The 25,573-nt window shown below is 35.7% G+C and overlaps 1 protein-coding gene across 3 annotated transcripts in view; it reads right to left on the bottom strand.

Moving 5' to 3' along the window:
* Window positions 1-20,773: 20,773 nt before the first annotated feature.
* Window positions 20,774-25,573, bottom strand: part of LNPK (lunapark, ER junction formation factor) — a 55,940-nt gene continuing 51,140 nt past the window's right edge. For 2 of the 3 annotated variants that reach the window (XM_016134665.2, XM_016134676.2), the window contains one exon: window positions 20,774-22,348. In XM_016134665.2, the coding sequence (XP_015990151.1) occupies window positions 22,110-22,348 (239 nt within the window). In that variant the 3' untranslated portion in view covers window positions 20,774-22,109. The remainder of the gene's footprint in view (window positions 22,349-25,573) is intronic. The other variant, XM_036236618.1, reaches the window with a different exon arrangement.

The raw sequence follows: 25,573 nt of genomic DNA, 5'->3' as shown, positions 1-25,573 counted from the left end.
CAGGTGATTTATGTACTGTTATAATTTTGTAATATAGTTTACCTGCAAAGTAAAATTTTAAAATCTTACTTATATGATTTATCTAATCAGATTCATAAATGAGAAGGAAAACCTCTTTTCCCTAAGTCCAAGATCTTATGATAAGAGCAAGAGATGTACCACCAAAAGTATTTGAACGTGTTATGTCAACTTGTTAAAAAAAAAAAAAATACCTTGAATTTTATAGAATCTTCCTTTCCAACCTTAACAATACTGAGTTACCTGGACTCTCATCTAGCCCAACGGGGACATTTATTACACTGAGGGATGAGAAGTGATAATATCCAGAAAATCTTCATTCTAAATGTGATTATTTTCTCTTTGAAAAATGTAGCAGCTAAAATATAAACAATCTTTTTCATTTTTTGCTTTCTAGAAAGTTTTCTTCCTTTATAAGGTATTCTTTCACCTACACCGTGAAGTCAGTGAATCTAGTGGAGACTCTCCAAGGGGCCAGGAGACAGGGATGTTGGAGCATTCTCTTCACTTTTTCAGAAATGTCGCCACAGCAGACCACTTCCAAAATCTTTTTTACATATTCTCTGTCAAATTTCAGAACACAAGCATTACAAAGCAATTCCTCACATTTCCCAGAAAATAAATACATCTGATTTGGAAACTCTTACATCAGTGAGATTGTGCAAATGTTATTTGTACCAGTTATTTCTTAAATAAATAAATAAAACCCCAGAAAATCTTTTTAAAACATTTCAAACGGTACAAATAGAAATGTGACATGCGTGGCATGGCTGTCTTTTTTACTTGTACTGTTTTTACTGTTTCATATTCTGAGCAAACAGAGAGGCTATTTTCCCCCAAGGGTTCAGGAGGGCATACAATTTCATTTCTTCAGAAAATTGTTTCTCAAGATTTCAATCTTCTTAGCTGAAGATGACAAAACATAATATCAGAAACACTTATGCTTTTTATCTACTATATTTTCAAAGCATAAATAAAAGCTCAGTAGGCATTTAAGACAGGTAGATTCGAACTTAAGGATAAATCACATACATATTACAAAACAGTTTTATAATGTAAGAACATTTTAATTTTAAAATGCTTAAGAGAAGATCAATATAAAAACTAAGCTCTTGAAAATAGTTTGCATTGTTACTGTTATCTTATTCAGGTAGCATTCAATTTTCTAAATCCTGGGGTTAATGAGACAAATAATAAAAAATTAAATTAGATTTTTAGAAAAAGAAATTCAAATGGGCAACATTCAGCTAAAGCTTCTTTTTTCTATTTCTCTGAACAGTGGTGAGCACTATTTTGGTTTTCAACTTCATTACACACCTATTCATAAAGCATGGTATAAAAACTTTAAACCTCAAATGTTTTAAGAATAAAACAAATCATGCATCTATGAAAAGATGAGCATAATGGCTTTTTTGTAGTATGCCTAGTGCACTTCTCAACTAGCCTTGTACAGCATTAACTGAGCAATTCCCATTAGCATTAATATGCTCTTAAGTTTCTACTATCCTATCATTTAAGCAATAATTTGAGGATCAATTCAATTTCATGGGAATTTCACTATTCCAGGCTAGCTTTGTGGCTTTGTGACATAGAGAAATTTAGTTGTTGAAACACTTAAGTTTTCATCGTCTTTTATGGAGTGAACACATACACACACACATACACACCCGCCATACACACATCATTAATGTCATAGATGAAACCAAATACAAAATAAGGTAGCTTCTGAGGTAGCTGATGGGTACCCATCAGCCTCCCACCTTCCTTCTCTGAGCTTCCAGCTTGTTTGCAGCCATCCTAGTGAATAGGTCATCCAGTTAAATATCAGAGTTGGTCCCTTAAGAGATTTAGAGATTTAAGAGGCACTTAAAGAACACTTGAGCTTCTATTCCATTCGGGTTGCTGCCTTGGGTTAAGGCATTGCCTCTAGAAGGTCTCTGGTAAAATACCGATTTCTGATTCAGGGGAGTTAACAGGAACTCATTAGCAGGGTTCCTTACATGTCGTAGGTATTCAATATATTCTTATTGAATTGAAATAGCACCCATGAGATCACATCCATGTGATTTTCCCGATTAGTAATAAGCAGAAACATCAGAGAACAGAACAAGAGTCTTGAGTGCTAGGGGGAGGAGGAGGTAGAGGACAGGGCAAAAAATAAAAATCCCACTTGAAAATTCAGAATTCTTATGTAACTAAAAATGGTTTAGAAAGAGGCTTCATAGTGTGCTGAGCAAACTATATTCTTGACACCAAAAATTATTTCTAATGGTAGCAAGAAGGCTCAGAGAGGTCACTATTAGAAGCTTAGGCAGCATCTTATATATTCTCATTCACCGGAACTAGGAGAGACCTGAGGAATAAGAACATTACACTATGACTAACAGGTTGTAAGGCTTCTGAACCACGACACGAATAAACCTACAAAAATTTCAGCAAGTCTCCCGGCTGATCTTGGAACTTCTTGGCGTTTTGCTCTGTACAGATAATTCTGCTCCAACCTTAGTTTAGCTTCTTAGGACAAGCCCAAAAGATGATCAGTTACAATAACCACATAACATGCATTAGAAAATGAAACAGAGGCTCTCTTGCTATAAGCAATATATGTGTTTCAAAAAGTATTTGCATTCTGCAAAATCACAAGACTTATAGGAAAAATAGAGTTAGAAGCAAAACACTCAAAACTTAAGCAACTTTATAACAAAAATACAAACAAAAAGAATAATAAACCTAATAAAAATATTCTCACACATGCAAAAATCAATATCCTGGTTTTAAAAAGACTACTGTAAACACAGGAAATTTTACTTTAAAAAAAAAAGTATATTTTGCCACAGTAAAAAAGCAAAGGGAGACATAGATAAATAGAGACAGAGACAGAGAGATAGAGACAGGAGAGCTGTGTAAGCACTTCCAAGACTAAGCACGTGGTTTGAGTCTATGTTCTGTATTCTATGGTCTTCCACAACTTGCTCTATTCAGCTGCTGGTGTTTGGTGATGCAAGGCATTAATAATGAGAAAAAATCATATCTCACCAACATGACTTCTGAGTCATACTGGTCTCATTCGCCTACTTACCATTTGCATAAGAGCAAATTCATGTTATAGCAACGTACTACAAACTACTGGAAAAGCCATTGCCCAAATGTTGACATGGTACTTTTTGAGAAAATAGAAGACATCAAAGTGTCCTATATTCATTACTCATTTCATAATCTAGATGCAGAAGCCTGAACAAAAAACTTCCAAAACCCACCTAGCTCTTCTATTTTAGGAATATTCAGTTCTGGAGGCTTAAGATCAATCAATTTTTTTTAATGATCAGTAAATGACAATAACTTTACATGATATAGGTAGAGATGGCAATCATTGTTGGTACAAACAGGTGGTAGACCATTGCTCAGTACCTCAAATAGAAGAGGAAGTTTTCATAAAGAGGTAATGATTTTGAAATTCCAGCATAACAAGGGAGCTGATCAAGTTATCCATCAGAGGATCCCCCATGCCTTTGAGAAACAGATGCTCAAGGTCTATCAGAGTTTTTAGATCCAGGAAGAATCTCTTCATTTACAGTCCTCGGAACACACACTCACAGTAGTCAATATTCTCCAGCCTTTGGGATTGTTCAATTAATGAATAGCCAACAGGCTGTGTTGTATTCTCTTGCTTTTCACCAAAAGAATTTATCCAGGCCTCTTTCTTAAAAGAAAGGCCTTTCTTGATGCTAAGCAGCTTGCCCTTTTAATCTGCTTTATTCAGCACAAAATATGAAACACAAAATAAAGTCAATGGTTCACTTCCACAACTGCCTTTTGTTTTTCCTTGTTGTTCCCTTCCTGCCCTATTTGAATAGTACTGTATCTCCTTCACATTCCATTCTTAATGAGGTTATCTACCTTGCATACCCAATGAGACTATACCTTATATAATAAATTCCCTTTTCTGAGATATGTCTGAGAGGGCAGCCTATTCGACTATTAAAAGAATTAACCTTTTAACTGAGAGTGGTCTTAAGGCTGGACACAATTTTCATGCTGAGCTTTCAATTACTTAAAGATGTCGCCATAGCATAAAGAGATGTTTACATTTACATACACTAGTAGATCAGCTTTGAAAATAGTCACTCACTAACTCTGCAAAACATCTAGTAAAGAAAGCTCATTTGTTACTACATGTATATTACTCTTGCTTATGTGTGTTAATGAAGTACAGGTGTGCTAATAATGCAACCTGGAAAGTAAATAATACCATTTTTAATGCATTAGTATTGCTATCATTTATGTATGCTAATGAAATACATGGAGGTGTAAGCCATATAGACCCTTCAAATTTCCTTTTAGCCAATAATTGTTCTTTCCTTCCCACACAACTTTTTACCAAAAGCGAGAACACTGACTACCTTAATTGCATCTTCTTATATTGTCATTCCAAGTGGGAAACAGTAACAGAAATAGCCAAAAGTCTAGAAACAGCAAATGGATGAGGAAAAAGCAAAGGGTTTGAATAATCCACCATTTAGACAATAAATTTGACTCATTAATTTTGCCTGGTGGTGGTCGTGAAGGGAGAGGTGGTTGGTGGTTGGAGGTAAGGGAAAATAGAAAAAAAATTTTCAGTTACTTATTTGGGCTTATATAGATCAAATGCTTATTGCATTCAAAGGTAATATGAAAAAGAATTTTCACACATCTTTTTTCCTCCAAAATCCAATTGACTTTTGCATTATGGCACATCTCACCCTCAGATTCTCATGCACATTATTACCTAGTCTGCTTGATTAAATGTTGTACTGACCTGAGAAGAATCTGTTTATAGTGATATCCAAGGCACTGGAGAGCAGCTCTCTTCAGTCAAAACAATTTGGTCTCTGTGCTAAGGAAAGGAGCGACTGAAAGGAGAATCTCCTCTCGGACATAAACCATTTCGCCCATCTCCCTTGCAAAAGTCCCAGGAATAATTAGTCTATTTACTAATAGGCTAATTATTTCTGGGGCTTATGGATTATTTATAGAGAATTCAAGTATTTATTGATAACCTACCAACTGATAGGTAATGGGAATAGCGCAAGGAGCAAAACATTCCGAAATTCCTAGCAACGTGGGTTACTTTCCACTGGGAGCAGGGGCTGCAATCAACAAAGATGCAAAATGCACGATATTTTAGGTGATAATAACATTGTTATTGAATGTTAGTGATAATAAGTTTTGGACATTTTTAATGGAGGAAAAAGGCAGGAAAGGTAAGTGGAGGGATATTTTAAGGAGGGCGTTGCTAAGTCAGGGAAAGCAAGTTGATGTTTGACTAAAGAACTGTTGAAATGACTGGAAGCAACAGGCTAGCCCACTTCCTCATCACTCTCCTGGGAAGGCCTGATCTCATAGCTCTAAACTATTTCCTTACCTGCCTTACCAAACATCTGGCAATAATGTTCGACAGCAAAAATGTGTTAGTAGAAGTTTATAGAAAGCATACTCTTTGTGAATAAAATCATCAATGCATGAATTACAGCTAATAAACAGGAGGCATGAAAACTACAGGGAAAAGCCAAAAGGACTAGGGGAAAGGTTGGTATCTATGCCACATTCAATAGGAAAACGTGAGGAGTACTGGTGATGCAAATGCCAGGTGAGCATAGGATGGGCACAGAGGAAAGACACGAGAGGAAGGAAGAAGGGGCAGACAAGGTAGCGGACTTGTATCGGGTCCTTTGTGGTTCCGGTGCCTCTAGCCAAAGGTTAAGTGGAGAAAGGTGCTGGTCATCAATGCCTTAACCTCCAGGTAAAGCCCAAGGAGATGGGAGTGGTAGACAACAGCAATCCATATCTGCCCTTTCCTGACTTCGATAGAAGATCTAGAGGCACAAGGAAACCCAAAACGAAGGTTTCTTCCTTCCATTCAATAATCTCACATTTCAAAGAAGTGTCTATATCAGGGGCACGGTGTCCTGCTAAGAAACAATTCAACTCAACAAACATGCATGAAGAACATACTGTTTGCCAAGCACTGTTCTAAGGGGAGAGTTGAAGGTACCTAGGACACAGTTAGCCCCTCAGTAAATGCACGGTCCAGGAAGAAGTCTGCATCATTTGTACAAACCAAACCAGCATTTGACATGCACTCAGAAAAATATTTTGATAGACAAGAAATATTAGTTATTTTTCAGTGCTTTCACTGAAAATCTCATTGGCAAGATGATTTTATAAATGGCACAGAATCAGAGAATTTAGATGTTGGTTTTAGAAATTCACTTCCATCAAGAATAGAAGCATAATTTATGTGCAGAGCAACTTCTAATCATCTTTTCTGCTGTCATCACAAATTAATTCAACTCTGCATGGTGTCCCAGAAGAGACATAGCCAGCAGTGAAAGTGGAAAGAATGCACCTTGTTCTCTACCCAGGGGAGAAGCAAGCAAGGTTCTTTTTTAGTTTCCAAAATAATAATTAACATCTCTAATAGTATTTCACAAAATTAGGGTAACCTAAAGAGTGATCATCTTTTTAAAGGAATTCTTCAAGATAGTCTTCAGAATATTGAATGAAAATATTACTATGGAACATTTTTATGGATATTTTAATAATTTAATGTATATATATATATATATATATATATATATATATATATATATATATATATATATAGTGAGGAGAGTGTTGCTAGTAAGGGGCCAACTTTAACTAATGGATAAGATTAGGGGTGAGGTGATATGGTAAAACACTTACGAATCAACCTAGGTTCAAATCCTGCCTTTTCCACTTACTAGTTGTGTGACCTTAGACGAGTTACTTAATTTATAGGAACTTCAGATTCTTCATCTATGGGATGAGGAGGAAGATCATCTATTTCAAAGAATCCTTCTAAGGATCAAATGACACTGTGTATAGGAGATGTCTTACAGCAGGTTGGATTTGTATTAAGCATTCAGTCAATTATGATCTGCCCAGTAGGAGACCAGTATATTTGAGTGGCCTGTGGGTATTGCTGCACATAATTAGACATTTAAAATAATTACCCATAAAAATCAATATTTCTATAAAAGCTTACATATACTATAAATTTACCTATCTAATCTTCTAAATCATAAAATTCATTTTTCTCCCTATCGCAAATCACCACAAATTCTCACTTTGGGAAACTGGAATCAGATATTGCTGTAATTGCTATCACCAGACAGTTGTGGACCAACTGCACTAAGATGCTTTACTGCATACTGTATTGCGATTAGTTCTAAATGTTTATCAGAACCCAGATTTAGGAAATTCTTTGAATATCCATAAGTAGTAGTCTCAATATGAACTCGGCTGTAAGGTTTCCAAAGGAAAACACTAAGGGAAGATCAAAGATTGTGGTGCCATATTGTATACAACAAAGCAACAACATATCAGAAGACAAAACCTTGGATGCACTTTTCTTAATTAAAGAAATTAATGAGCTGTGCATATCCAAGTATGGCTTATATAGGAGGCAGAAAAAGCGGTGAGAAGAAAAAATATTAAGCTTCTCAAATTCTTTCCTAATTTTTAAGTTCATGACATCCCTAAAGCATTCATTTTTCTTCTTTATTCCAAGGTAAGAGTGGTCTCTATATTTTTACTGCTCCAATGCTCACTTTTTTCTTTTCATTCTGAAATTGAACTTAAGTCAACTCTTTCCCAAGATTCTGTACATATGAAAATGTTCTGAATTTGGAAATAATTGAACTATTAACTTGAATTTAGAAATATTTACGTAACAGTGATCTGCTATAGGTTGTTATTCTAGATTTTTAATTTTGCCCTTAAAAATTGGTACTACTAAAAGTGATATGTATTTTTGATATTCAGTTTAGGAAATACAAGGGGAAAAGGTAAAGAAAAAAAGTAACCCATATTCTACAACCCAAATACAATTAGTTAAAATTTACAGTATTTGTTCTAAAGATCTAATTGGTTTTATTAAGCAATTCACGAATCAGGCGACATCCCATTTAGCAACTAGCAGGGCCTCCAAGGGGCTGTACAAAATAAGTTTCTATAGAAAGAAAGGTGGGCAGAAAGGGAGCTATTCTAAAAGGAAATATTATTTTTAGACTAGGATATCTTCTTCGGGGTGCGGGGGCAGGGTTTTTACAATGCAGAGTGCCTTTACTCTGGGTGGGAGTGGTAATGGAGAGGGTCCACGTGGCAGATCACCTTACTGGTGCTTTACCAGAAAAGTCCAGACTGGTTGATTAAGACTTCATTTCTGGGAGAGGTTAAACAGCAATTAGGTCAGATATTAAATCTAGGTTTGCTATCATAGGCTTTAGCACAAATGACACCATTTAGAGTCTGTGCTTTCTTCTTTAACACTACTATTCTCTGTTTGCAACCCAGCCCCACAGGACATCTTTCGACTGTGAAAAATTCCAGTGGCCACAGGCCCTATGCACAGGCAGTCCTCAATATCTGGAACATCTAGCCCCTCCTCATTTGCTTATTTGGCTCATTCATTCATTCATTCATTCATGATGTGATGATTCAACAAATACTTATCGAGCGCCTACTATGTGCAGGCACTATTTAAGTGCTAGGGATCGGCACTGAATAAAATTAAATTTCTGTTCTCATGGAGCTTGCATTTTAGTGGGGAAAACAGAAAAAAATAATTGAGTAAGTAAATAACTAAAGATAATTAAGTAAATAACTGAAAACATAATAATATCCCGAGTTGAGATTGTCATGAAAACAAATAGAGTAGAAGCATTGCGGGAGAAGAGGACACTGTTAGAAGAGCACCTAAAACAGCTCCCTCTGGAGAGGTGACACCCAGGCAGAGCACAGACATGAGCAAATGAGCCATGTAGGTAAAGAGTGAAGAACACTCCAGGCAGACACAGCAGCAAGTGCAAACATGCTGAGGAGGGAATGTACAAGGGCTGTTTGAGGCCCATACAGGAAGCCAGTGCAGCTGGAATGGAGTGAGCAAAGGAATGCATGAAGGAGAGTGAGGGCAGAGGTGCAGCCAGGGGCAGATCATTTAGGGCCTCGTAGACTATCTATGGTAAGGAATCTGAATTTAATCTACAGATGATGCAGAAGCATAGGAGGGTTCCGAGCAACAAAGGGAACGGATCCACTGTGAAGGGATCGCTCTGGCTGCTATTGGAGAGGAGTGTAGGAGTGAGAATGAAAATAGGAAGCCATTTAGGAGGCTGCTGCACTGGCCCAGGAAAGAGACAGTGGTAACCTGGACTTCAGCAGTCGTGGTGAAAGTGAAGGGACTTAGGCTATGTGGTCAGAAGGTAGTCGGCAGGATTTGCTGATGAATTGGAAGTGTGAGAGAGGAGACTAAACAACAGGTAGGTTGACCTGATTGACCTGAGTTCTCAGCTCCGAGATTCTTCCTTAGAGAAGGACTTCTCTGGCATCCATACTAGGTGAGGTATCCTGTCCTACATTATTTCCTGTCTTTGTTAGTGCTGTGTTTTGTGAGCCACACAAGTATTGGTTTGGGTATGGTAATAAAATCCAGGATCCAGAGACTCGACTCTGCTCGTCTATTTTTTTTTTCATATAAAAGAATGCTCATGCAAGACATGTGACCCGAACTCACACCAGAAAGGTGCTATTATTAGCTCCATTTGACCCATGAGGAAACTGAGGCTCAAAAAAGGTTAAGCTGTCCAAAGTCATAGAGCTAGAAATGAAGGAGCTAGGATTCAAACCTAGATCCCGCTTCAGCTAAGAGACAGAGCACTCAGAGAAGAGGAGTCAGTTAAAGGATTAACAGGAGGACAGGATAGGACAAGTTCCTAAGCACACTCTAGCCATTCATCTATTAAAAATTTGGCCATAAATTTTTATATTTTTGTTGGTGGTGGTTTACAGTAGAGGAATTTCTGTAAGTAGCAAGTGCAAAATTCAGGTTATTTCGAAACGAAAACAAGCAAAGCAATCCCAAAAAAACACCATTTTTTAGCTAACACAGTAGTAAAATTAAAAACAGAAACCCCCATACCACCAGTGCTGCTGAAATTGTTGAAAAATTAGTTTCGTGTCTTGGCTAGCAGCCAATATTTTTAATTTACACTATCTGTCAGTTTGTAATTATCCACTTGTGATGCTGCACTGATTCATGCCACCTTCCTGTACTAGACTGGAAGCTACACGAGAGCAAGGTCTATGTCTATTTTGTTTATATTATGTCCCTATTGCCCAGCTTAATGCTTAGCACCAGTAAAAAATCAATTTGTAGTTGTTGCATAAATGGGTGTCGCTGTTGTCATGATTAACTTTTTGGAAAGCAATGAGGAAATATATAATAAGACCTATAAGATATAATATTATTTGACTAGTAATATCCTGTGGGAAAATATTCAACAACAGAAAAAAAAAATGAGGGCATGAAGATAGTCATTTCCCCATTGTCTGTGAAGGTAAACAAAACAACTAGTCATATGCATTCTATCGCATATGGATGGTAATAGTCAAAACGAAACATAAAAGCATGTTCTCAAATTTGGTCATACGAGTGGACAGAAAGGAAACTGACATTTTTTGTTGGTAGAACTGAACTAAACCATAGAACTGGTACTGATTAGCAGATCCTGGACTCTGGGCCCTCCCTTGGCTATACCAGAAGCTGGAGCTCGGGAGCATCTTGTCTGTGGTCAGCCCAGAAGTGCTCAGCAAACACCTACTGAAAAGGATGTCACTATGTTCTTCCAGTCTTCAGTGACTGGTCTCCAATACTTCCCACTTTCATCTACTATCCAATCAGTTAGGAAGTCCTAGCAATAGAAAATGTTTCATTCATCTTATAAACATTTGGTCAGAGCCTACTGTGTGCCAGGTACTCTTCTAAGTGTTGGGTAAGAGAAATGAACTAAACAGACATAGTCCTTCTCTCGTAGAAGTTACATCTTAGTAGAAGAGATAAGACTGCTAATGAATAAATATATGACGTCAGGCCACTCCACCTCTATTCTGTTACCATATAGCAACAGCCTTCAGATTTTTACCTCATCAAACCCAGCCTGGCTGCCAGTTGTATTTTAAAGTGCAAATCAGATCACATTATGCCCTGAACAGTACACCATTTAGGCTACTCAGGCCACTGTTTAAACATCTTACTACAGCCCACAAAGCCATTCAGAATATTCCCGCTTACTTCTCCGGCTTGGTCTCCAGGCACCACTTGCCCTCCACATGCAGACCTTTTCATGACTGCCACCTTTCTTCCACTCAAATGCTCTCCATACACCAAACACCTGATGAAAAAGGCGATGGGATTAAGAAGTACAAATTGGCAATTACAAGTCAGAGGATGTAAAGTACAGCATAGGGAAATATTGCTCCATAATATTGTCAGGTGGGTGCAAGACTTATGGGGGAATCACTTTATAAGTTATATAAATGTCTAATCAATATGCTATACACCTGAAATTAATATAATATTGAATGCCAACTAAATAAATAGAAAATAATAAAACTGAAAAAATTAATGAACAACAAAAAACAAAAACAAACAAAACACCTGAGTGCTTACATGGTAGACAACTGCTGGGCTCAGGCCTGTTACTTATGGGGTGGACATAAGAGCTATATATAACAGGCATTCTATAAAGGATGCTAGGAAGCTTGGAGACCTCTGCACTTCTAGGCGGCAGCTCTGTTAACACCAAAGAAAGGAAAAGAGGTGCCTCCTTGGGGGCCACTCTAGGATGAGGGCTCTGTGGCCTGGAGGACCGGGAGGAATGTGAGGGCACACTTATTATATTTCTTTCTAGTCTCTCTCTTCCTCTCTCTATACACATACACACACATATATATACACATGTATACACACGTGTGGATCCTTGCATGTGAGACAAGATCTACATATACTGTGTAACCTTATATCTACTTTTTTTCTTAATATGAATTTATGAGAATTTTCTCACATTATTAAAATTACTATAAAAATATTAAATGCATTATTTAAACACTCCCTTATCCCTGAACATTTTGGTCATCAGTTTTTTCATCATAATTATATGATGAACCTTATTTTACAACACAAAAGTTTAGACCTACAAAACAAATGTACAAACTCAAACTCAAGATATGGTCTGAAGGAGAAATGGAAGAGGAGATATTAGGGAAAGGAGTGAGACCAGGCATCCAAGCCCTAAATATGCATTTATTTGCTCACGTGTGAGGGGAAAAAACTCATTACCACTTGACAGCTGCTCCATGGTCTGTAAACAGTTAAGGGTTCAAACCTCTTCCTAGTGACCAGATGTTCATGGCTTCAGGTGCTACGGGGTAGTTAGTAATTGACTCACTAGTTTGACAGCAATTCATGTAAGAGAAGCTACAGGAGGCAAGTGGGACCCCACACAGAGCACCTGGCTCAGACACAGTTGGTTTAAGAATACAACTGCGTAAGCTTGAATTTATAAAGTATATAAGCTAAAAGGAATGAAGGCTAGAAGAAAACTTAAAAGAAAAGTAATGCACCACGATGATAGAATGCAGTGAAACAGCTTTTTGAATTTTTCTCTTGTTGTAGTGCTTTAGATTTCTTGTATTAAAAACCAAGAGAGAAAAATAGGCAAGTGGTAATGAAAAAATAATAATAGTTTTATGACATCACTGCATGAGCAGGAGGTTAATGGGGGTGGGGAGGTGGCAGGGACAGCAAATAACAAGCTCGGGGGCGGGGGTGGAACGACAGTATTTATAATATCAAAATTTAGTAAGATACCTTGTGACTCCTTACAATACCATCATCTTATTTTTAAAATTCGACTTCACTAACCTGACAAGTTTTAAGCACTTCTCATGGGTAAAGTGATCATTGATAAAGCTATCAGCATCTAAAAGCACACATGACCTACACATTGAACTTACAGTTTCTTTTTGTACTAATTTTGCCACTGGCGTGGCATTGCTGCTTTGTGCCTGGTATATAGCTTCTGATTATGGGGATAAATGGAAGGATTCTTTAATGTCCAAAAAGAGTTATTTGAGATTCAATTGATTTTTTACATCATTAATCCAAATATTACAGTAATGTTAAGTAATATCTTTGATAGCTATTCTCTTAGAAGAGAGCTACAACATTCCTGCTCTATTGACTCATGGTCCCCTTTGAAAATTAGATGAGAACTATGTATTCTCTTTCTGGAAAAATGTGCAGGCACACATACAAAATTCTGCAGAAAATTTCCAGAGAACTTAGAACTCCCTGAATCCCTGTGAATAACCTCTATACCAGATAAAAATTTATAGAGAAATAGTTAACTAGCTGACTGAGAGGGGTAGAGGGAGATTAAGGAAGGATGAAAAGTAGAAAAGGAAGTTTCCCATTCTGAGCCAGACTTGGCCTAGACTTTCCCTAGTCTCTACTTGTCACAGAAGCTCTATGCAATACAGATTATTTTTCTATACTCAAGAAACGAAGGTTCAGAGAGATTACATAAAATCTCTACCCGGTCATACTGCTGGGAAGTAGCAGACTCAAAATGCAAGCCTGGTCTCCTGCAAGCAACCTACTAAGTCAGCTTACTGCTTTTTCATCTTGGGATTTCTCAAGATTAATTGAACTGTTAGACTAAATGCATCTACTAGACTGTGAACTCCCTGAGAGTAAGGTCCATGTCTCATTCATTTTATATCTCTGCTGCCTGGCACATAGAAGGCACTCATTCGAGGAGAAATGAGTGTGTGAAGTAACACGCTGGTGCAGCAATACCACAGGCAGAGGCAGAAACTATATGCAGCTGTGCGTTGCCACATGTAATGGTCCCCGTCATCTCTAAATACTCCTTGAGATGACCACTGGGCATAGACGTCAATATATTTTAAAACACACATGGTAAAAAAATTTTACAGAAACAACATTTAATCCTTTTGCAAAATAACCTATTCCTAAAACACAAAGTAGTTTTACAATAATCTGCCTAATACTGCAACGATTAACATCTTTTGGTAGTTTAACTATTGCATCCTACGAAAACCAAACTCATGTTGAAAATAAGTATATAAAATAGAACTTCCTCTAAAGATGCTTAATTTTACAAATTTCTTAAGAACATAAATGGGTTTTTTTGTTTTTGCAATAATTGTTCTGAAGATGAAAACTGAAGCACCATTTCAAGGTAGTAAAGGTAATTGCTGCATTTACTGCTCATGTCATGTTGATGTATGACTGTGTATCAAAGGTCATCCTTCTGCACTCATACATTATCAAATTTGAAAGCACAATATTTGATTCTGACCAACCTTTAAACTGCCCACAATGTGTGTGAAAAATAAATGGTGTTCTACCTTGGGTTTAAAAAAAAAAAAGAATGAACCCATGTTTCGGAAGCAGAAGGGTCAAGAAGCCAGTGGCAAGGTTAGGTGTCAGCACTATGAATCTCATACTGTCGTAGCTTATCAATGAGGTCTAGTACAATGATCACAAGCTAAAATTGCTGTACTAATGAAGACAAAGGTCTAAAAAATTAGATAGCACAGGCCCTCTGACAGAGGGCAGTACCTTACGGACAATAATGTAGAAATAAGGACATAAATCACTCTTTAGAGATAATAAAACCTATAATGCACAAATTGAATTGTTTACATGTCTATTGGAGGCACTGCTAAAAGCAGGAGTGTCGGCTGCCATACCTCTTATTACTCATTTGGAACACAGCAGCCCAAATTCAACCACTTTATTAGAAGACGAGTCATCTGCTTCCCACCTCTCATCTTCCAACTCCAAGTACACGGTGCTCCTGTCCCTACAGACAATTTAGTAGTCTCGTGCCATCCTGACCTAAAAGGAGTGCGGGCATTCAGGCTGGATTCAAACTATTGCTTACAATTGTTTGCTGGGTGGATAAATTGGTCTTATCAGAGTCTACTAAAACCTGAACAGCAGCTGCTTTCGAAGGGGGGTGGGGGTGGGTGTCAGGATAGGCAGAGGGAAGGACAACAAGAAAGAGAAAATCTCTACTCTTCAGTAATGATTATGGTTGTCCTTAAAAAATTAAATACCACTTCATTTCATTAAGCCCAACTACAGGAGATTGCCTTAATGAAGAAAAGTAAGATGATACAAATGTGCAAAAAGAATCCAGGGCTTCAAAAACCAAAAGGAAAAAAGGTACTGAAAACAATCCACAACATCCACCCAAAACATGTTTCAGGTACATCAATTTTATTTCAAACTATACTTAGTTGAGATTATTTTCTAAAATTTACAGTGTCCTACTCTGAAAATTCATGTATTCTTTGGCTGTGCAAACACTCGTAATTGACAATACAAGTTCATTCCAAAATTTGATTCCTTTTGGTTCCTAGGAAAAAGATTTGTTACAAGGCAAACCACTATAATTTAATAAAATGTGTCAATTCTTGGCAGGTAGGCAAAACCTTTAAAATTCTTGCTATAGACTAATTCACAAGTAGCCTGTTTCATTTTTAGAAAAAATAATGAATAACTTAGGTGATTATCATTCATAAAATATACCACACTAAATTATACTTGTATAGTATATACACTGAATATAGTATACGTCCCATATAAATTGCCTTTTAATGACTTTTTGAAGTACTCAACTTTAAGGTCTGAATTCCTATGGTCTATATACTGAAAGAGTAAATATTCTGAAATTACATTGTGTGTGTGTGTGTGTGTGTGTGTGTGTGTGTGTCCAGGCTCCATCAGATAGTGTTTAAAAAGCAACAACTTAGTTCGGAAAATTTCTAACTTAATGTCAGTTATAACAGGGGTCCCCAACCCCTGGGCCATGGACTGGTACCAGTCCTTGGCCTGTGAGGAACCAAGCCACACAGCAGGAGGTGAGCAGCAGGAAAGTGAGCAAACTTCATCTGTATTTGCAGCCTCTCCCCAATGCTGGCATCATCACCTCAGCTCCACTTCAGATCATCAGGCAGTAGATTCTCATATGAGCACTGGCCCCTGGTGCCAAAAAGGTTGGGGACCCCTAAGTTATAACATTAAATGGGTCAGAAATGCGGAGAGTGTCTACTCTGTAATCCCACCCTAGTATATTGGCTCTTAGGTGATCTCCAGTTCAGTTCCTTCAGTATATTGAGGATATATGTCAGGCACTAAGAATACAAAAACAAATGACTCCTTCCTGTCCCCACCGTGCTCAAAGCGCACCAATCACTAGTGAGTGCTGACCAAGTCAGGCCCAACCCTTATTTATGTGAATTCACTCTCTAAACATACATGTAGTAGACACCATTTCCCACTTTAGGTTTGTTTTGTTTGAGAAAAGCAAAAGTGATAAAATAAAAATAGAGAAATATGGCCTCTCTTTGGTGTTTGAAATCAAATGAGGAGGTTGACAATAACGAGAAATCAGGAGACTACAAGTTACATACAGTATATAAAGTACAAGAGGAACAAAAAGCAAGTAACTGTTTAGGAAAGCTGAGAAAGATGTCACAAGATTAGAGATAAAGTTGGGTCTTAAAGAAATGAGAGTTGAACAAGGATAGCATCACATAAGGTCAAGTGCAGGGCATCTCTTAGAAGTTTGAAATACTCGTCTGTGCTTAGCCCATAAGGGAGAGCAGTGGGGAAAAGAGTCTGGAAAAGTAATTTAAATTCTGAAGGGTATCCTTATAAGCCACCTAAGGAGTCAGCCATACATAAATGAGCCTTTGAATATTTTTTAAATTGTGTTTTAGAAAGCTACAACAGCAATAATAGAGCAAAAAATAAAAAACAAAAAAGGACAAAGGAGTCAACTGGAATTTGCCTAAATAATGAAATACAAGTTCTCTAACCCTTTCTCTACTCAATAATTTAAATAATTTGAGATTTGCAAAATTCCCCACACTACAGTATCTGCACTAAGACTACAGCAGTTATTTCCCATTCTGTGCGTGTGCACCCTTCAAGACAATTTATTGTGTCTTCTATATGCCAGACACTAGGAATGTAATGATGAACAAAAACAGACATGGCCCTGCCTTCAAGGAGTTCATAATCTGGTGTGGGAGATAATATTATGAAAGAATTTCAAGGGGAGGGTGTGTAAGTGGAGAGTTTGACAACTGTTAGGCTAAGAAAAGCCTGCCCTGATGAAGTAACACTTGAGTTATCACAAAAATATGAGAAACCCAAAAGAGCATTAGTCTATTTCTTTCAGCTACCAAAGGAGAGGCATAGGTAGCAAAAAAGGCAAGGCCTTAAATATCCTAGGTTCCAATTCCATTTACGACACCCGTTAATTAAGTGGTCTTTGGAAATTAATTTAATCCCCACTTGATAGGATTCCATCTCCTGACCAAGAGTAGATATTTTTTAAATGTTCATTTAATTCCCCATTTTCTTTCCAGTTCAAAATCAGACTATGATAGGAACATTTATTTTCACAAAAAAATAAATTATTTTTCCCAGTTTTCCTAAATCAAATGCCAGAGATCTGGTAAAAGTCTTTGGCAGTTGAAAATTTGGCCTAGTCTCATATAATCCTGGAATAAGAACTTAAAAAACTAATTTATGAGGGAGATTTTCGAGAACAGTTTTTAATTTTCTCAGACTGCTCCCAACTTCTATCAATTTTGCTGCCAAAGAAAAATGAAGGTATAAATACTAAAAAAAAAAAAAAAAAAAAAAAATGCACAAAGCAGAACATTTAGGTTTTTAAAAACATCAAATAATATACAACTGTATAAGTGGATAGTGTTTGCTTCTCCTAAAGCCCATAAGTAGTATAAATTAAACCACATAAAACAGGACCTCTGAAGGAGAAAGAATGGAAAATTAAATGGCGTTTAAGACAAACAAATAAAAGGCAACTGGGGGCACATCCACCATCCAGTAAACGCAACAATTACTAAAATGGTATTTTAAAATAATATTAAAGTATAAAATGTAGGTTGGTTTCTGGGGAGGAAAGAAATTAGGCTGAGACAATAGTTTATAGATTGATACAATTTAATAAGATTTTAACTCTGTACTCATTTTTATCTTATGTTTATATTCTAATAAATGTGCATTAAGAGTTGAGATCTGAGTTCTGGCTTAACTGAGATGCTAGTTATCCCTATGACTTTGTATAAGTTATTTAGCCTTTCTGACACTCAGCATACATTATTTAATGAAAATCATTAGAAAATCAAAATATTTCTCTCACACACACACCCAAACCTATAGCTCTCCTGACTCAATTACGTTATCCATAACAATAATGATTGTGTCTAATGCACAAAATGAGAAAGACCAATGTCAAGAATAAAAGGCATGACTGAACACCTATTGAAATTTCTGAACTTGGGTTCTATTTTAAATAGAACTATTTCAAGTCACAACTACTTATTGAGTGTCTCCATGTCTATGTGAGCGGGAGGATATTGCAGGCAGAGGAAGAGCATGAGGAGGTTAGATTAGAAAAGATTTTGCATACGCAACCACAGAAAACATTACTATAGCTACCTTAAAATGTGTTTGGGGAGAGGGAAGGAAATGCAGGGAACAGTGGCAGTAGTTGTGGTGAGAAATGCCAGAGGTAATTAGCAGCAAAATTACACAGGCTTGCAGGCCGTATCAATGTATTTAGACCTCAAGAACAATGAGGAATCATTAAAGTGTTTAAGTGATGATGTGGCATGATTCAGTTTCCAACTCTGAAAACTTATTCAGGCTACAGTGCACAAAATAGATAGCAAGGGGTGAGGCTGGAGACAGGAAAACCTCGAAGAGACAGTTTTGAGATGATAAAGGCCTGAATTAGAAGGCAGTCCAATAGCAATTAAGACCAAGACTTCTGAAGTCATTTGCCTACATTTAAATCCCAGAATTTCCAGTTACCAAGTTGCTTATTCTCTCTGTAGCTCAGTTTTTTCTTCTATCATCCAGAAATAAAAATCCTCACAAGGTTGTTGCCGAAGAACAAATAAAACACATGTTGCCTGGCACAGAATAAGAATGAAATGTTTATTATCAGTATTAATGTAATTTTAATGGGAAAAAGAAATGAGAATATAATTGGAAGATGATCAGGAGACAAATTGACAGTTAAAATATAGGGAAAAAAAGAGAAAGAGTTGAGTAGACAGACTAGTTTCTGGCTTGAATAATGGCACTATCTGATAAGATGAGAAACAGGTGGTTTGAAAGTTTTGATGGTATGAAGGAAAAATAGTGTTCAATTTTTAATATATTGATTGGGAGAGACATTCCAGCAGGCAGGTGAATATATTGCTCTGAAGTGAAGGAAACAAATCAAGGCTGGAGATTTGAGAATCAGAGAGACAGGTGGTAATTAAATCCATGGAGATTGATAAGAGCCTCTAGAGAAAGGATATGTAGAGTGAAGAAATGCTGACAGTAGGTAGAGCTATACAACAGCAATATTTAAAGGATGGGCAGAGGAAGAGAAGCCTGTGAAGGACACTGAGAAAAAGGGGGGCCAGAGAAGTAAGGGAATGCTCAAAAATGTCAATACTGTTAAGTAGTGAAATAAGGACTGAGAGTTTTCACTGGATTTAGCAACAAATTATTCATTCACAAAATAAATGTGTCAAGCATTATGGTAGGCCCTGGAGGGAGCTACAGTGGTAAATAAGACAAATAAGAGCCTTGCACACGCAGACTTCATGTTGTGAAGATAGACAGTAAACTAGTAAACAAATATTTATTTTAGTTGAAATGGCAGAGATAAAGTGAAATGATAGCCCAATTTAGATAACGATTTTGGGAGAGCATCTCTCTGAGGAGGGAAGATTTAAATTGAGACCTAAAACAGGAAAGGACTTAGCATGGTCAGAGAACTAAAAGAGGCCCTTGAGGCTCCAGTAGACTGGTAAAGGAGTGATGCAGAAAGAGAAGCCAGAGCATGTTTGTGGATTATGCTGAGTGCACAGTAAGAAAAGTTTAGATGATGACCTGTTGAGCCATGTAAGTACGACAGTTAAGATCACTCTAGTTAATACCACTTAGTATTTGCTTTTCCTCATTTACACTAGCCTTAAACATCAGCAATAGGACATTGTACCAATCTTTCAACCATCAACTGTTTATCATAACAATTACTAGAATAAACTTTTCTATTTTAAAGGGTACTATATGATTATAGCATGTTACCCATTACATTTTCACTAATCTCCTTTTTAACCTTCTTCTATAATTCTTTCAAAGATATTTCTCATAATCTCTGCTTGACTGTTATTAAATATTATTTCTCTGAGGTATTTTCAAGCAATGTACATCAGAATTTGAACATTTTATAACAAGAAGATTCAGCAAGGTATGACTAAAACCTGATGGAATTCATCAAAAAAAAAAAAAACAGTCCATAGTACTTTTATTCCATAGTTTTATGTTCCTATTTCCTTAATCTATATATTTATATACTTGCAAATGATAAAAGTTGATGCAGAAAACACTGGCTTGATTCTGAACAGCTGAATTATATGTCCGTATTATTTTTTCATTTCCTTGTCTTCAAGAGGAAGAATTTATAGCCTTTTCATATTTCATAAGGATATCAAGAACATCCTTATGAAATATGGATCTATAACCAGGTACTGTGCTAGGAACATTACATAAATTATTTTTAATCTTTCCATACCCCAAAAGGTAAGTATTATTCTTTCCATTTTACAAATAAAAAAGCAGTCTTGGAGAGATTTAGTGACTTGCACAAAACTGCAGAGCCAGAATTTAAGCCCAGTTCTACAATCACAAAAACTCTGGCCACTATACCATGATGCTTCAGACTATTAACAGATTGGGTTCCTTAAAAATACCTATCAGATACAAAACATTAAATCATAAAGATGAATTTTAAATAACAAAAAATGGTACTTTATTAAATTTTTAATAAACTGTATACAACTCAAAAATATTTGCCATACACACCATTCCTATATATTCATTACTCCTTTTGGCATAACAACTTGATTTTAATTTTTTTTTACTAATGGAGAAGAGAAATAAAAAATAGAAAACATAACCAGACTGTATTTAAGGTCCAAGAATTACCATTCTAGTCCAATTTTTTTCCAGTTAATCTTTAATACAAATATTAAATCCAATTAACTACCAGTAACTAACTCCTGTTCTCACAAAATTTATGTCTCTCAAAATTAAATCACAAATGGTTTATGGTTTTCCAGAATCAGAAAAACCTAATCTCTGATTAGAACCTCTAAATGTCATTACCTCTGAATTCGAAAGAAAACAAGTCTCAATAAAAGTATCATAATTTGCTCTCAGCAGTACCTATAGTTTTATTGTATTGTAAGCTCTTCTTCCTAAGATTTGTCAGGTAGCCAAGTCATAAGATTCTGTCTGAAAAAGTCTACATATTTAACAAAAAGAAACTGCTGCCAGATCATCTTTATTTTCCTTAACAAAATACACACGAGAGCACAAAAATTCACTTATAATATCATCATTATTTTACAAGTATAAATAATGCTCAGAATTCAAGTACAGTCAAGTGCAGAAATATTTCCTATATGTTACTATGTAAACATAAGCTTATTATATACATCATGTGCTTTTGGCCCAGCTGCAAAATAAGAGACATCAAAAACAAACACTGCACTTGACTGTTCAATTGCATTCTTAAACTAAGAATTCATACCAATGCCTATGTAGTTACAGTTAAAAACTTTCATACTGCTTAATATAAATGCCTAAATAGACATTTTACCCCTGGCAAATATCTTAAGAGTAAAAATTCTATCCATTTTTAATGATGATGTATTAAAATCTTAATTGAGTTTCATTGCTTAAAACAAACACTATTAGAACTTATCCTTAACCAAAGTTCTTCCTATGTCAAAATGGGTATTATTTATAGGTCATACATATATAAGAAAACAAGAATGCTATGTTTGTTTACTTTTAGAATAGAAAATAAATTCCTATAAGCTGTCTAAACAGTGTGAATCTTTGTACATCCAAAAGGATCTTACTTTACTAATATCACTTGCTTTTAGTTTTAATACCCAGTATATATAACTTTGACATACTGAAATAGCTAGGCAATCTGAATTCAAGTGATATCAAGCATGTCCTTAGCGGGAAAAAAAAGCACCACCTAAAAAGAAACAAATGACATAAACAAGACTACGAATATCCAGTTGAAGGTGTGTGGAAGCATTTACTACATTGCCATCAAAGATTCTCCGCTTAGTTCAGGATTAGGAGTAGAATCAGCTTTAGGAACTGTTGATTTGGCTTCATTCTTTAAGGTTTCCTCTTCATTATCGGTTTCTTCTTGCTTCTCTAGTTCTTCCATACCAGATGCTTTTTCAATCACTTGGTTTGTCTGCTCTGTTTCTGATATGTTGTCTTCTGTCTGCTCTGTACTGTTATCAAGACTATCTTGTTCTTCTAAAGACTCTGAAAAAATAAAGAGTCAAGACTTTAGGAATACCCAAATGTCCAGGCACACATGTACCTGGACTAAAAAAAAAAAAACAGTAGAACAACCTTATCCTATCCTTTAAATCTTTTAAAATGCATACTTAAATCCCTATAGCATACCTATATAATTGATATGAATAAAGGAAAAAACAACCATTTGGAGAAAACAATTTGGAGAAAACAATTCACAAACATACTTTTATCTAAAGCCTCATATTTTCATAAAATTTAGGAACTTTCATAATATTTAGGAATTTTCCTAAAGATGTAATTGAATGCTGAATGTCCAAATAAAATCAAGCAAAGCCCCAATAGAATTATGTGCTGTAAGACAACAGCTCGAAAAACAAAATAAATGTAATAACACTCAGAATATGTTTCCTGAGAAAATGCCTCCTTTGTGCACAGGCAATCCTGTGAGCCAGGTGTAAATGTGCACCTTTGCCTGTGTGCACACATACACATGTGCGTAAGTGCTGCTATTTCCCATACTGTTTTACATCTCCACTATCGAAACACTGAGAGGCCTGGATCTACCTTTCCCAAAGGCATAACTGGTCTCCCCTCATCCTTCTGCAAGATGAATCTCCTCAGGATTTAAACCTCTGGGTCAGAATATGCTACATACCACAAATGCTAGGGAGAGAAAGGGAAGGGCCTTTTGTCCCTGTCTCTGTTATGGAAACTAAGTAAAGGTCTTGGTCCCTAACAAAATATGTGCTCCCTTTAAACTCTCTTTTGAGTTTCATTAAATTCAAATCCCTTAATAATAATTTAATAATAATTAACAATTTTATTAAAGTCCCTATAATTCTTTAAAGTTTAAAAAATGGGATGAGGGGGAATGATAGGAGCAAAAAGCTTTGGATCCCTCAATTTCCAGGTCAAAGATAAAAATATAGCTTTGAGATATTCCTGTTTGTTTCGTTATTATTATAAATAGCAACTAATATCCTTACTAAAAGAAATATGGTTAAACCGCTAATAAGCTTAACAAATAAACAGATTTTCCTACCCTCATAGAAGACCCCTTATTGACATATTACAAATGTTATCAATTCCAAAAGTCTGGATGTCCATGAATGGATAAAGAAGAGATGGTACATATATACAATGGAACATTACACAACTATTAAAAGAAATGACATCTTGCCATCTGCAATGATATGGATGGACCTAGAGGGTATTGTGCTGTGTGGAGTAAGTCAGACAGGGAAAGACAAATGCCATATTATTTCATTACATGTGGAATCTAAAGAATGAAATAAACAAACAAACAAAACAGAAACAAACTCAGACATAGAGAACATTTTGTTGGTTGCCAGATGGGAAGGGGCTTGGGGTGATAGGTGAAAAGGGGGGAAGGGTTTAAGAAGTGCAAATTGGTAGTTACAAAATAGTCATGGGGATGTAAAGTATAGCACAGAAAATACAGTCAATATTGTAATAACTATGTATGGTGTCAGATAGGTACTAGATTTATCAAAGTGGTCATTTCATAAGTTATATAAATGTCTATTCACTATGTTGTACACCTGCAACTAAAATAATATTGTATGTCAACTATAATTGAAAAATAAAAAAATTATTTTTAAAAATATTTGGAGGAAGAGACAATCTACATTAGCAAAAAGTTCTAGTTTAGTTCCATGCATAGTACAGGCCAGAGTTTTGCTGAATAAATTTAATTAATAGTTTTGTAAATAAATTATGTGCTATGTGTGTATACATACTAAGGCAGAGGTCTTACCAATTTGTGGTTTTACCAATCAGTTTTAATAAATGCAAATTATCTATATCCCACTTTTAAAATATTTTAAAAGAATTATTTCTTTAAATAAATATCTTGGACTCTAGTTTACAAAATTAATTACAACCTCCTTCCCTCTTTTTATATATTGAATAAAAAGGCCAAAATTCCGCAGTCAGGGACATCCAAGTTAATAAGGTTTCACTGTATAAAAATTTCACACGATCACAAAAAAATAGTGAGGAATGGTTCTCAAATCATATTTGTGCCAAATGTCACAAAAATGCTATTTTTATCTTAAAAGGAATGGCATTACTGCACCACTGCAAATCTTACAAAAATCTAAGGTAAAAAGCAAGGTTGTTTGAATTTTGTTATTTGGACCTGTACAGACCATTTCTGCTACATGGGCAATCAAGTTCTTCAGTAGAAAACTTCAGGAGTCACCCACCATTTGTAATTCTACCCTCACAGAATTTATCCAGGGTACAATTTTAAGTCATGGTTTTCCACAAGTCTCTGGCCAAAGAGCAATACTTACTTGCCAAGAACTTTAAAACTTGTTACAATTTAGTAAGCCTTCTGGTAAAGCCACACAAAATGAAAAAACAAAAAGCTCAGAATCTAAGATACAACTCACCAATAAATGAGTTTAAGTGAACATAGGCCCACACAGTTTATCTTATTCTGTCTGACAGACTGCCTCAGTACTCAACAGGAAAGGTATCAAAGTTCATATTTAATGCTTAGAAGCTTTGTGATGCAACTATTTTCAGAAACATCACTAGTCAGATCCAATTTAGTTTTTAAATTCTGGGATCTTAAAAAAGTGGTTAATACAAAGAGGAGAGCCACAATACTTAAAAATTTTTAAATGCCTATAAAGGTAAATGCTAAGAAATACCATGTGCTGTCATAATTAAAAAACAACATTATACACAAAGTTTGATCATCAATACTACATTGTATTTTGGAGAATATATGAAAGACTAAAATTGGTGAAATGATGGGTAGTGTTTGAAAACAATCAAAAAACCTATTAATGAATACTTTTCTTACCCCAGGTTAATCTGGAGAAAAGTAATTTTAATAGCAGTAACACTACAAAAAACTGGCATGTATCATGATGTCTATAATGGAGACATCAGCTAGTCTAAATGTTTGGATGCCAATGCTCTTTTGCAAGAAATTATCCAAACAAGATTTAAGTGGTGTGCAAGACTAACAGAGAATTACTTATCAGTTTAATAACCAAACCACAGGGCTTTATAATAAGGATCATTGAATGTATCCTATTAAGTACTTAACTTTATTTCTATGGGATAATATCATTTGCTTATTCTAATAAAAAGTAATTTTTTTCTTTGAAGAAGTTCCAGTTTAAAATAACTTGGTAGTATAAAATAATTACAGAAAATGTCAATATTTGAGCATAAAATACTAAAAGAGAA

This window comes from Rousettus aegyptiacus, unplaced genomic scaffold (genome assembly GCF_014176215.1).
Source record: "Rousettus aegyptiacus isolate mRouAeg1 unplaced genomic scaffold, mRouAeg1.p scaffold_m13_p_2, whole genome shotgun sequence".
NCBI lineage: Eukaryota > Metazoa > Chordata > Mammalia > Chiroptera > Pteropodidae > Rousettus > Rousettus aegyptiacus.
This window is presented reverse-complemented; position numbering and strand designations above follow the sequence as displayed.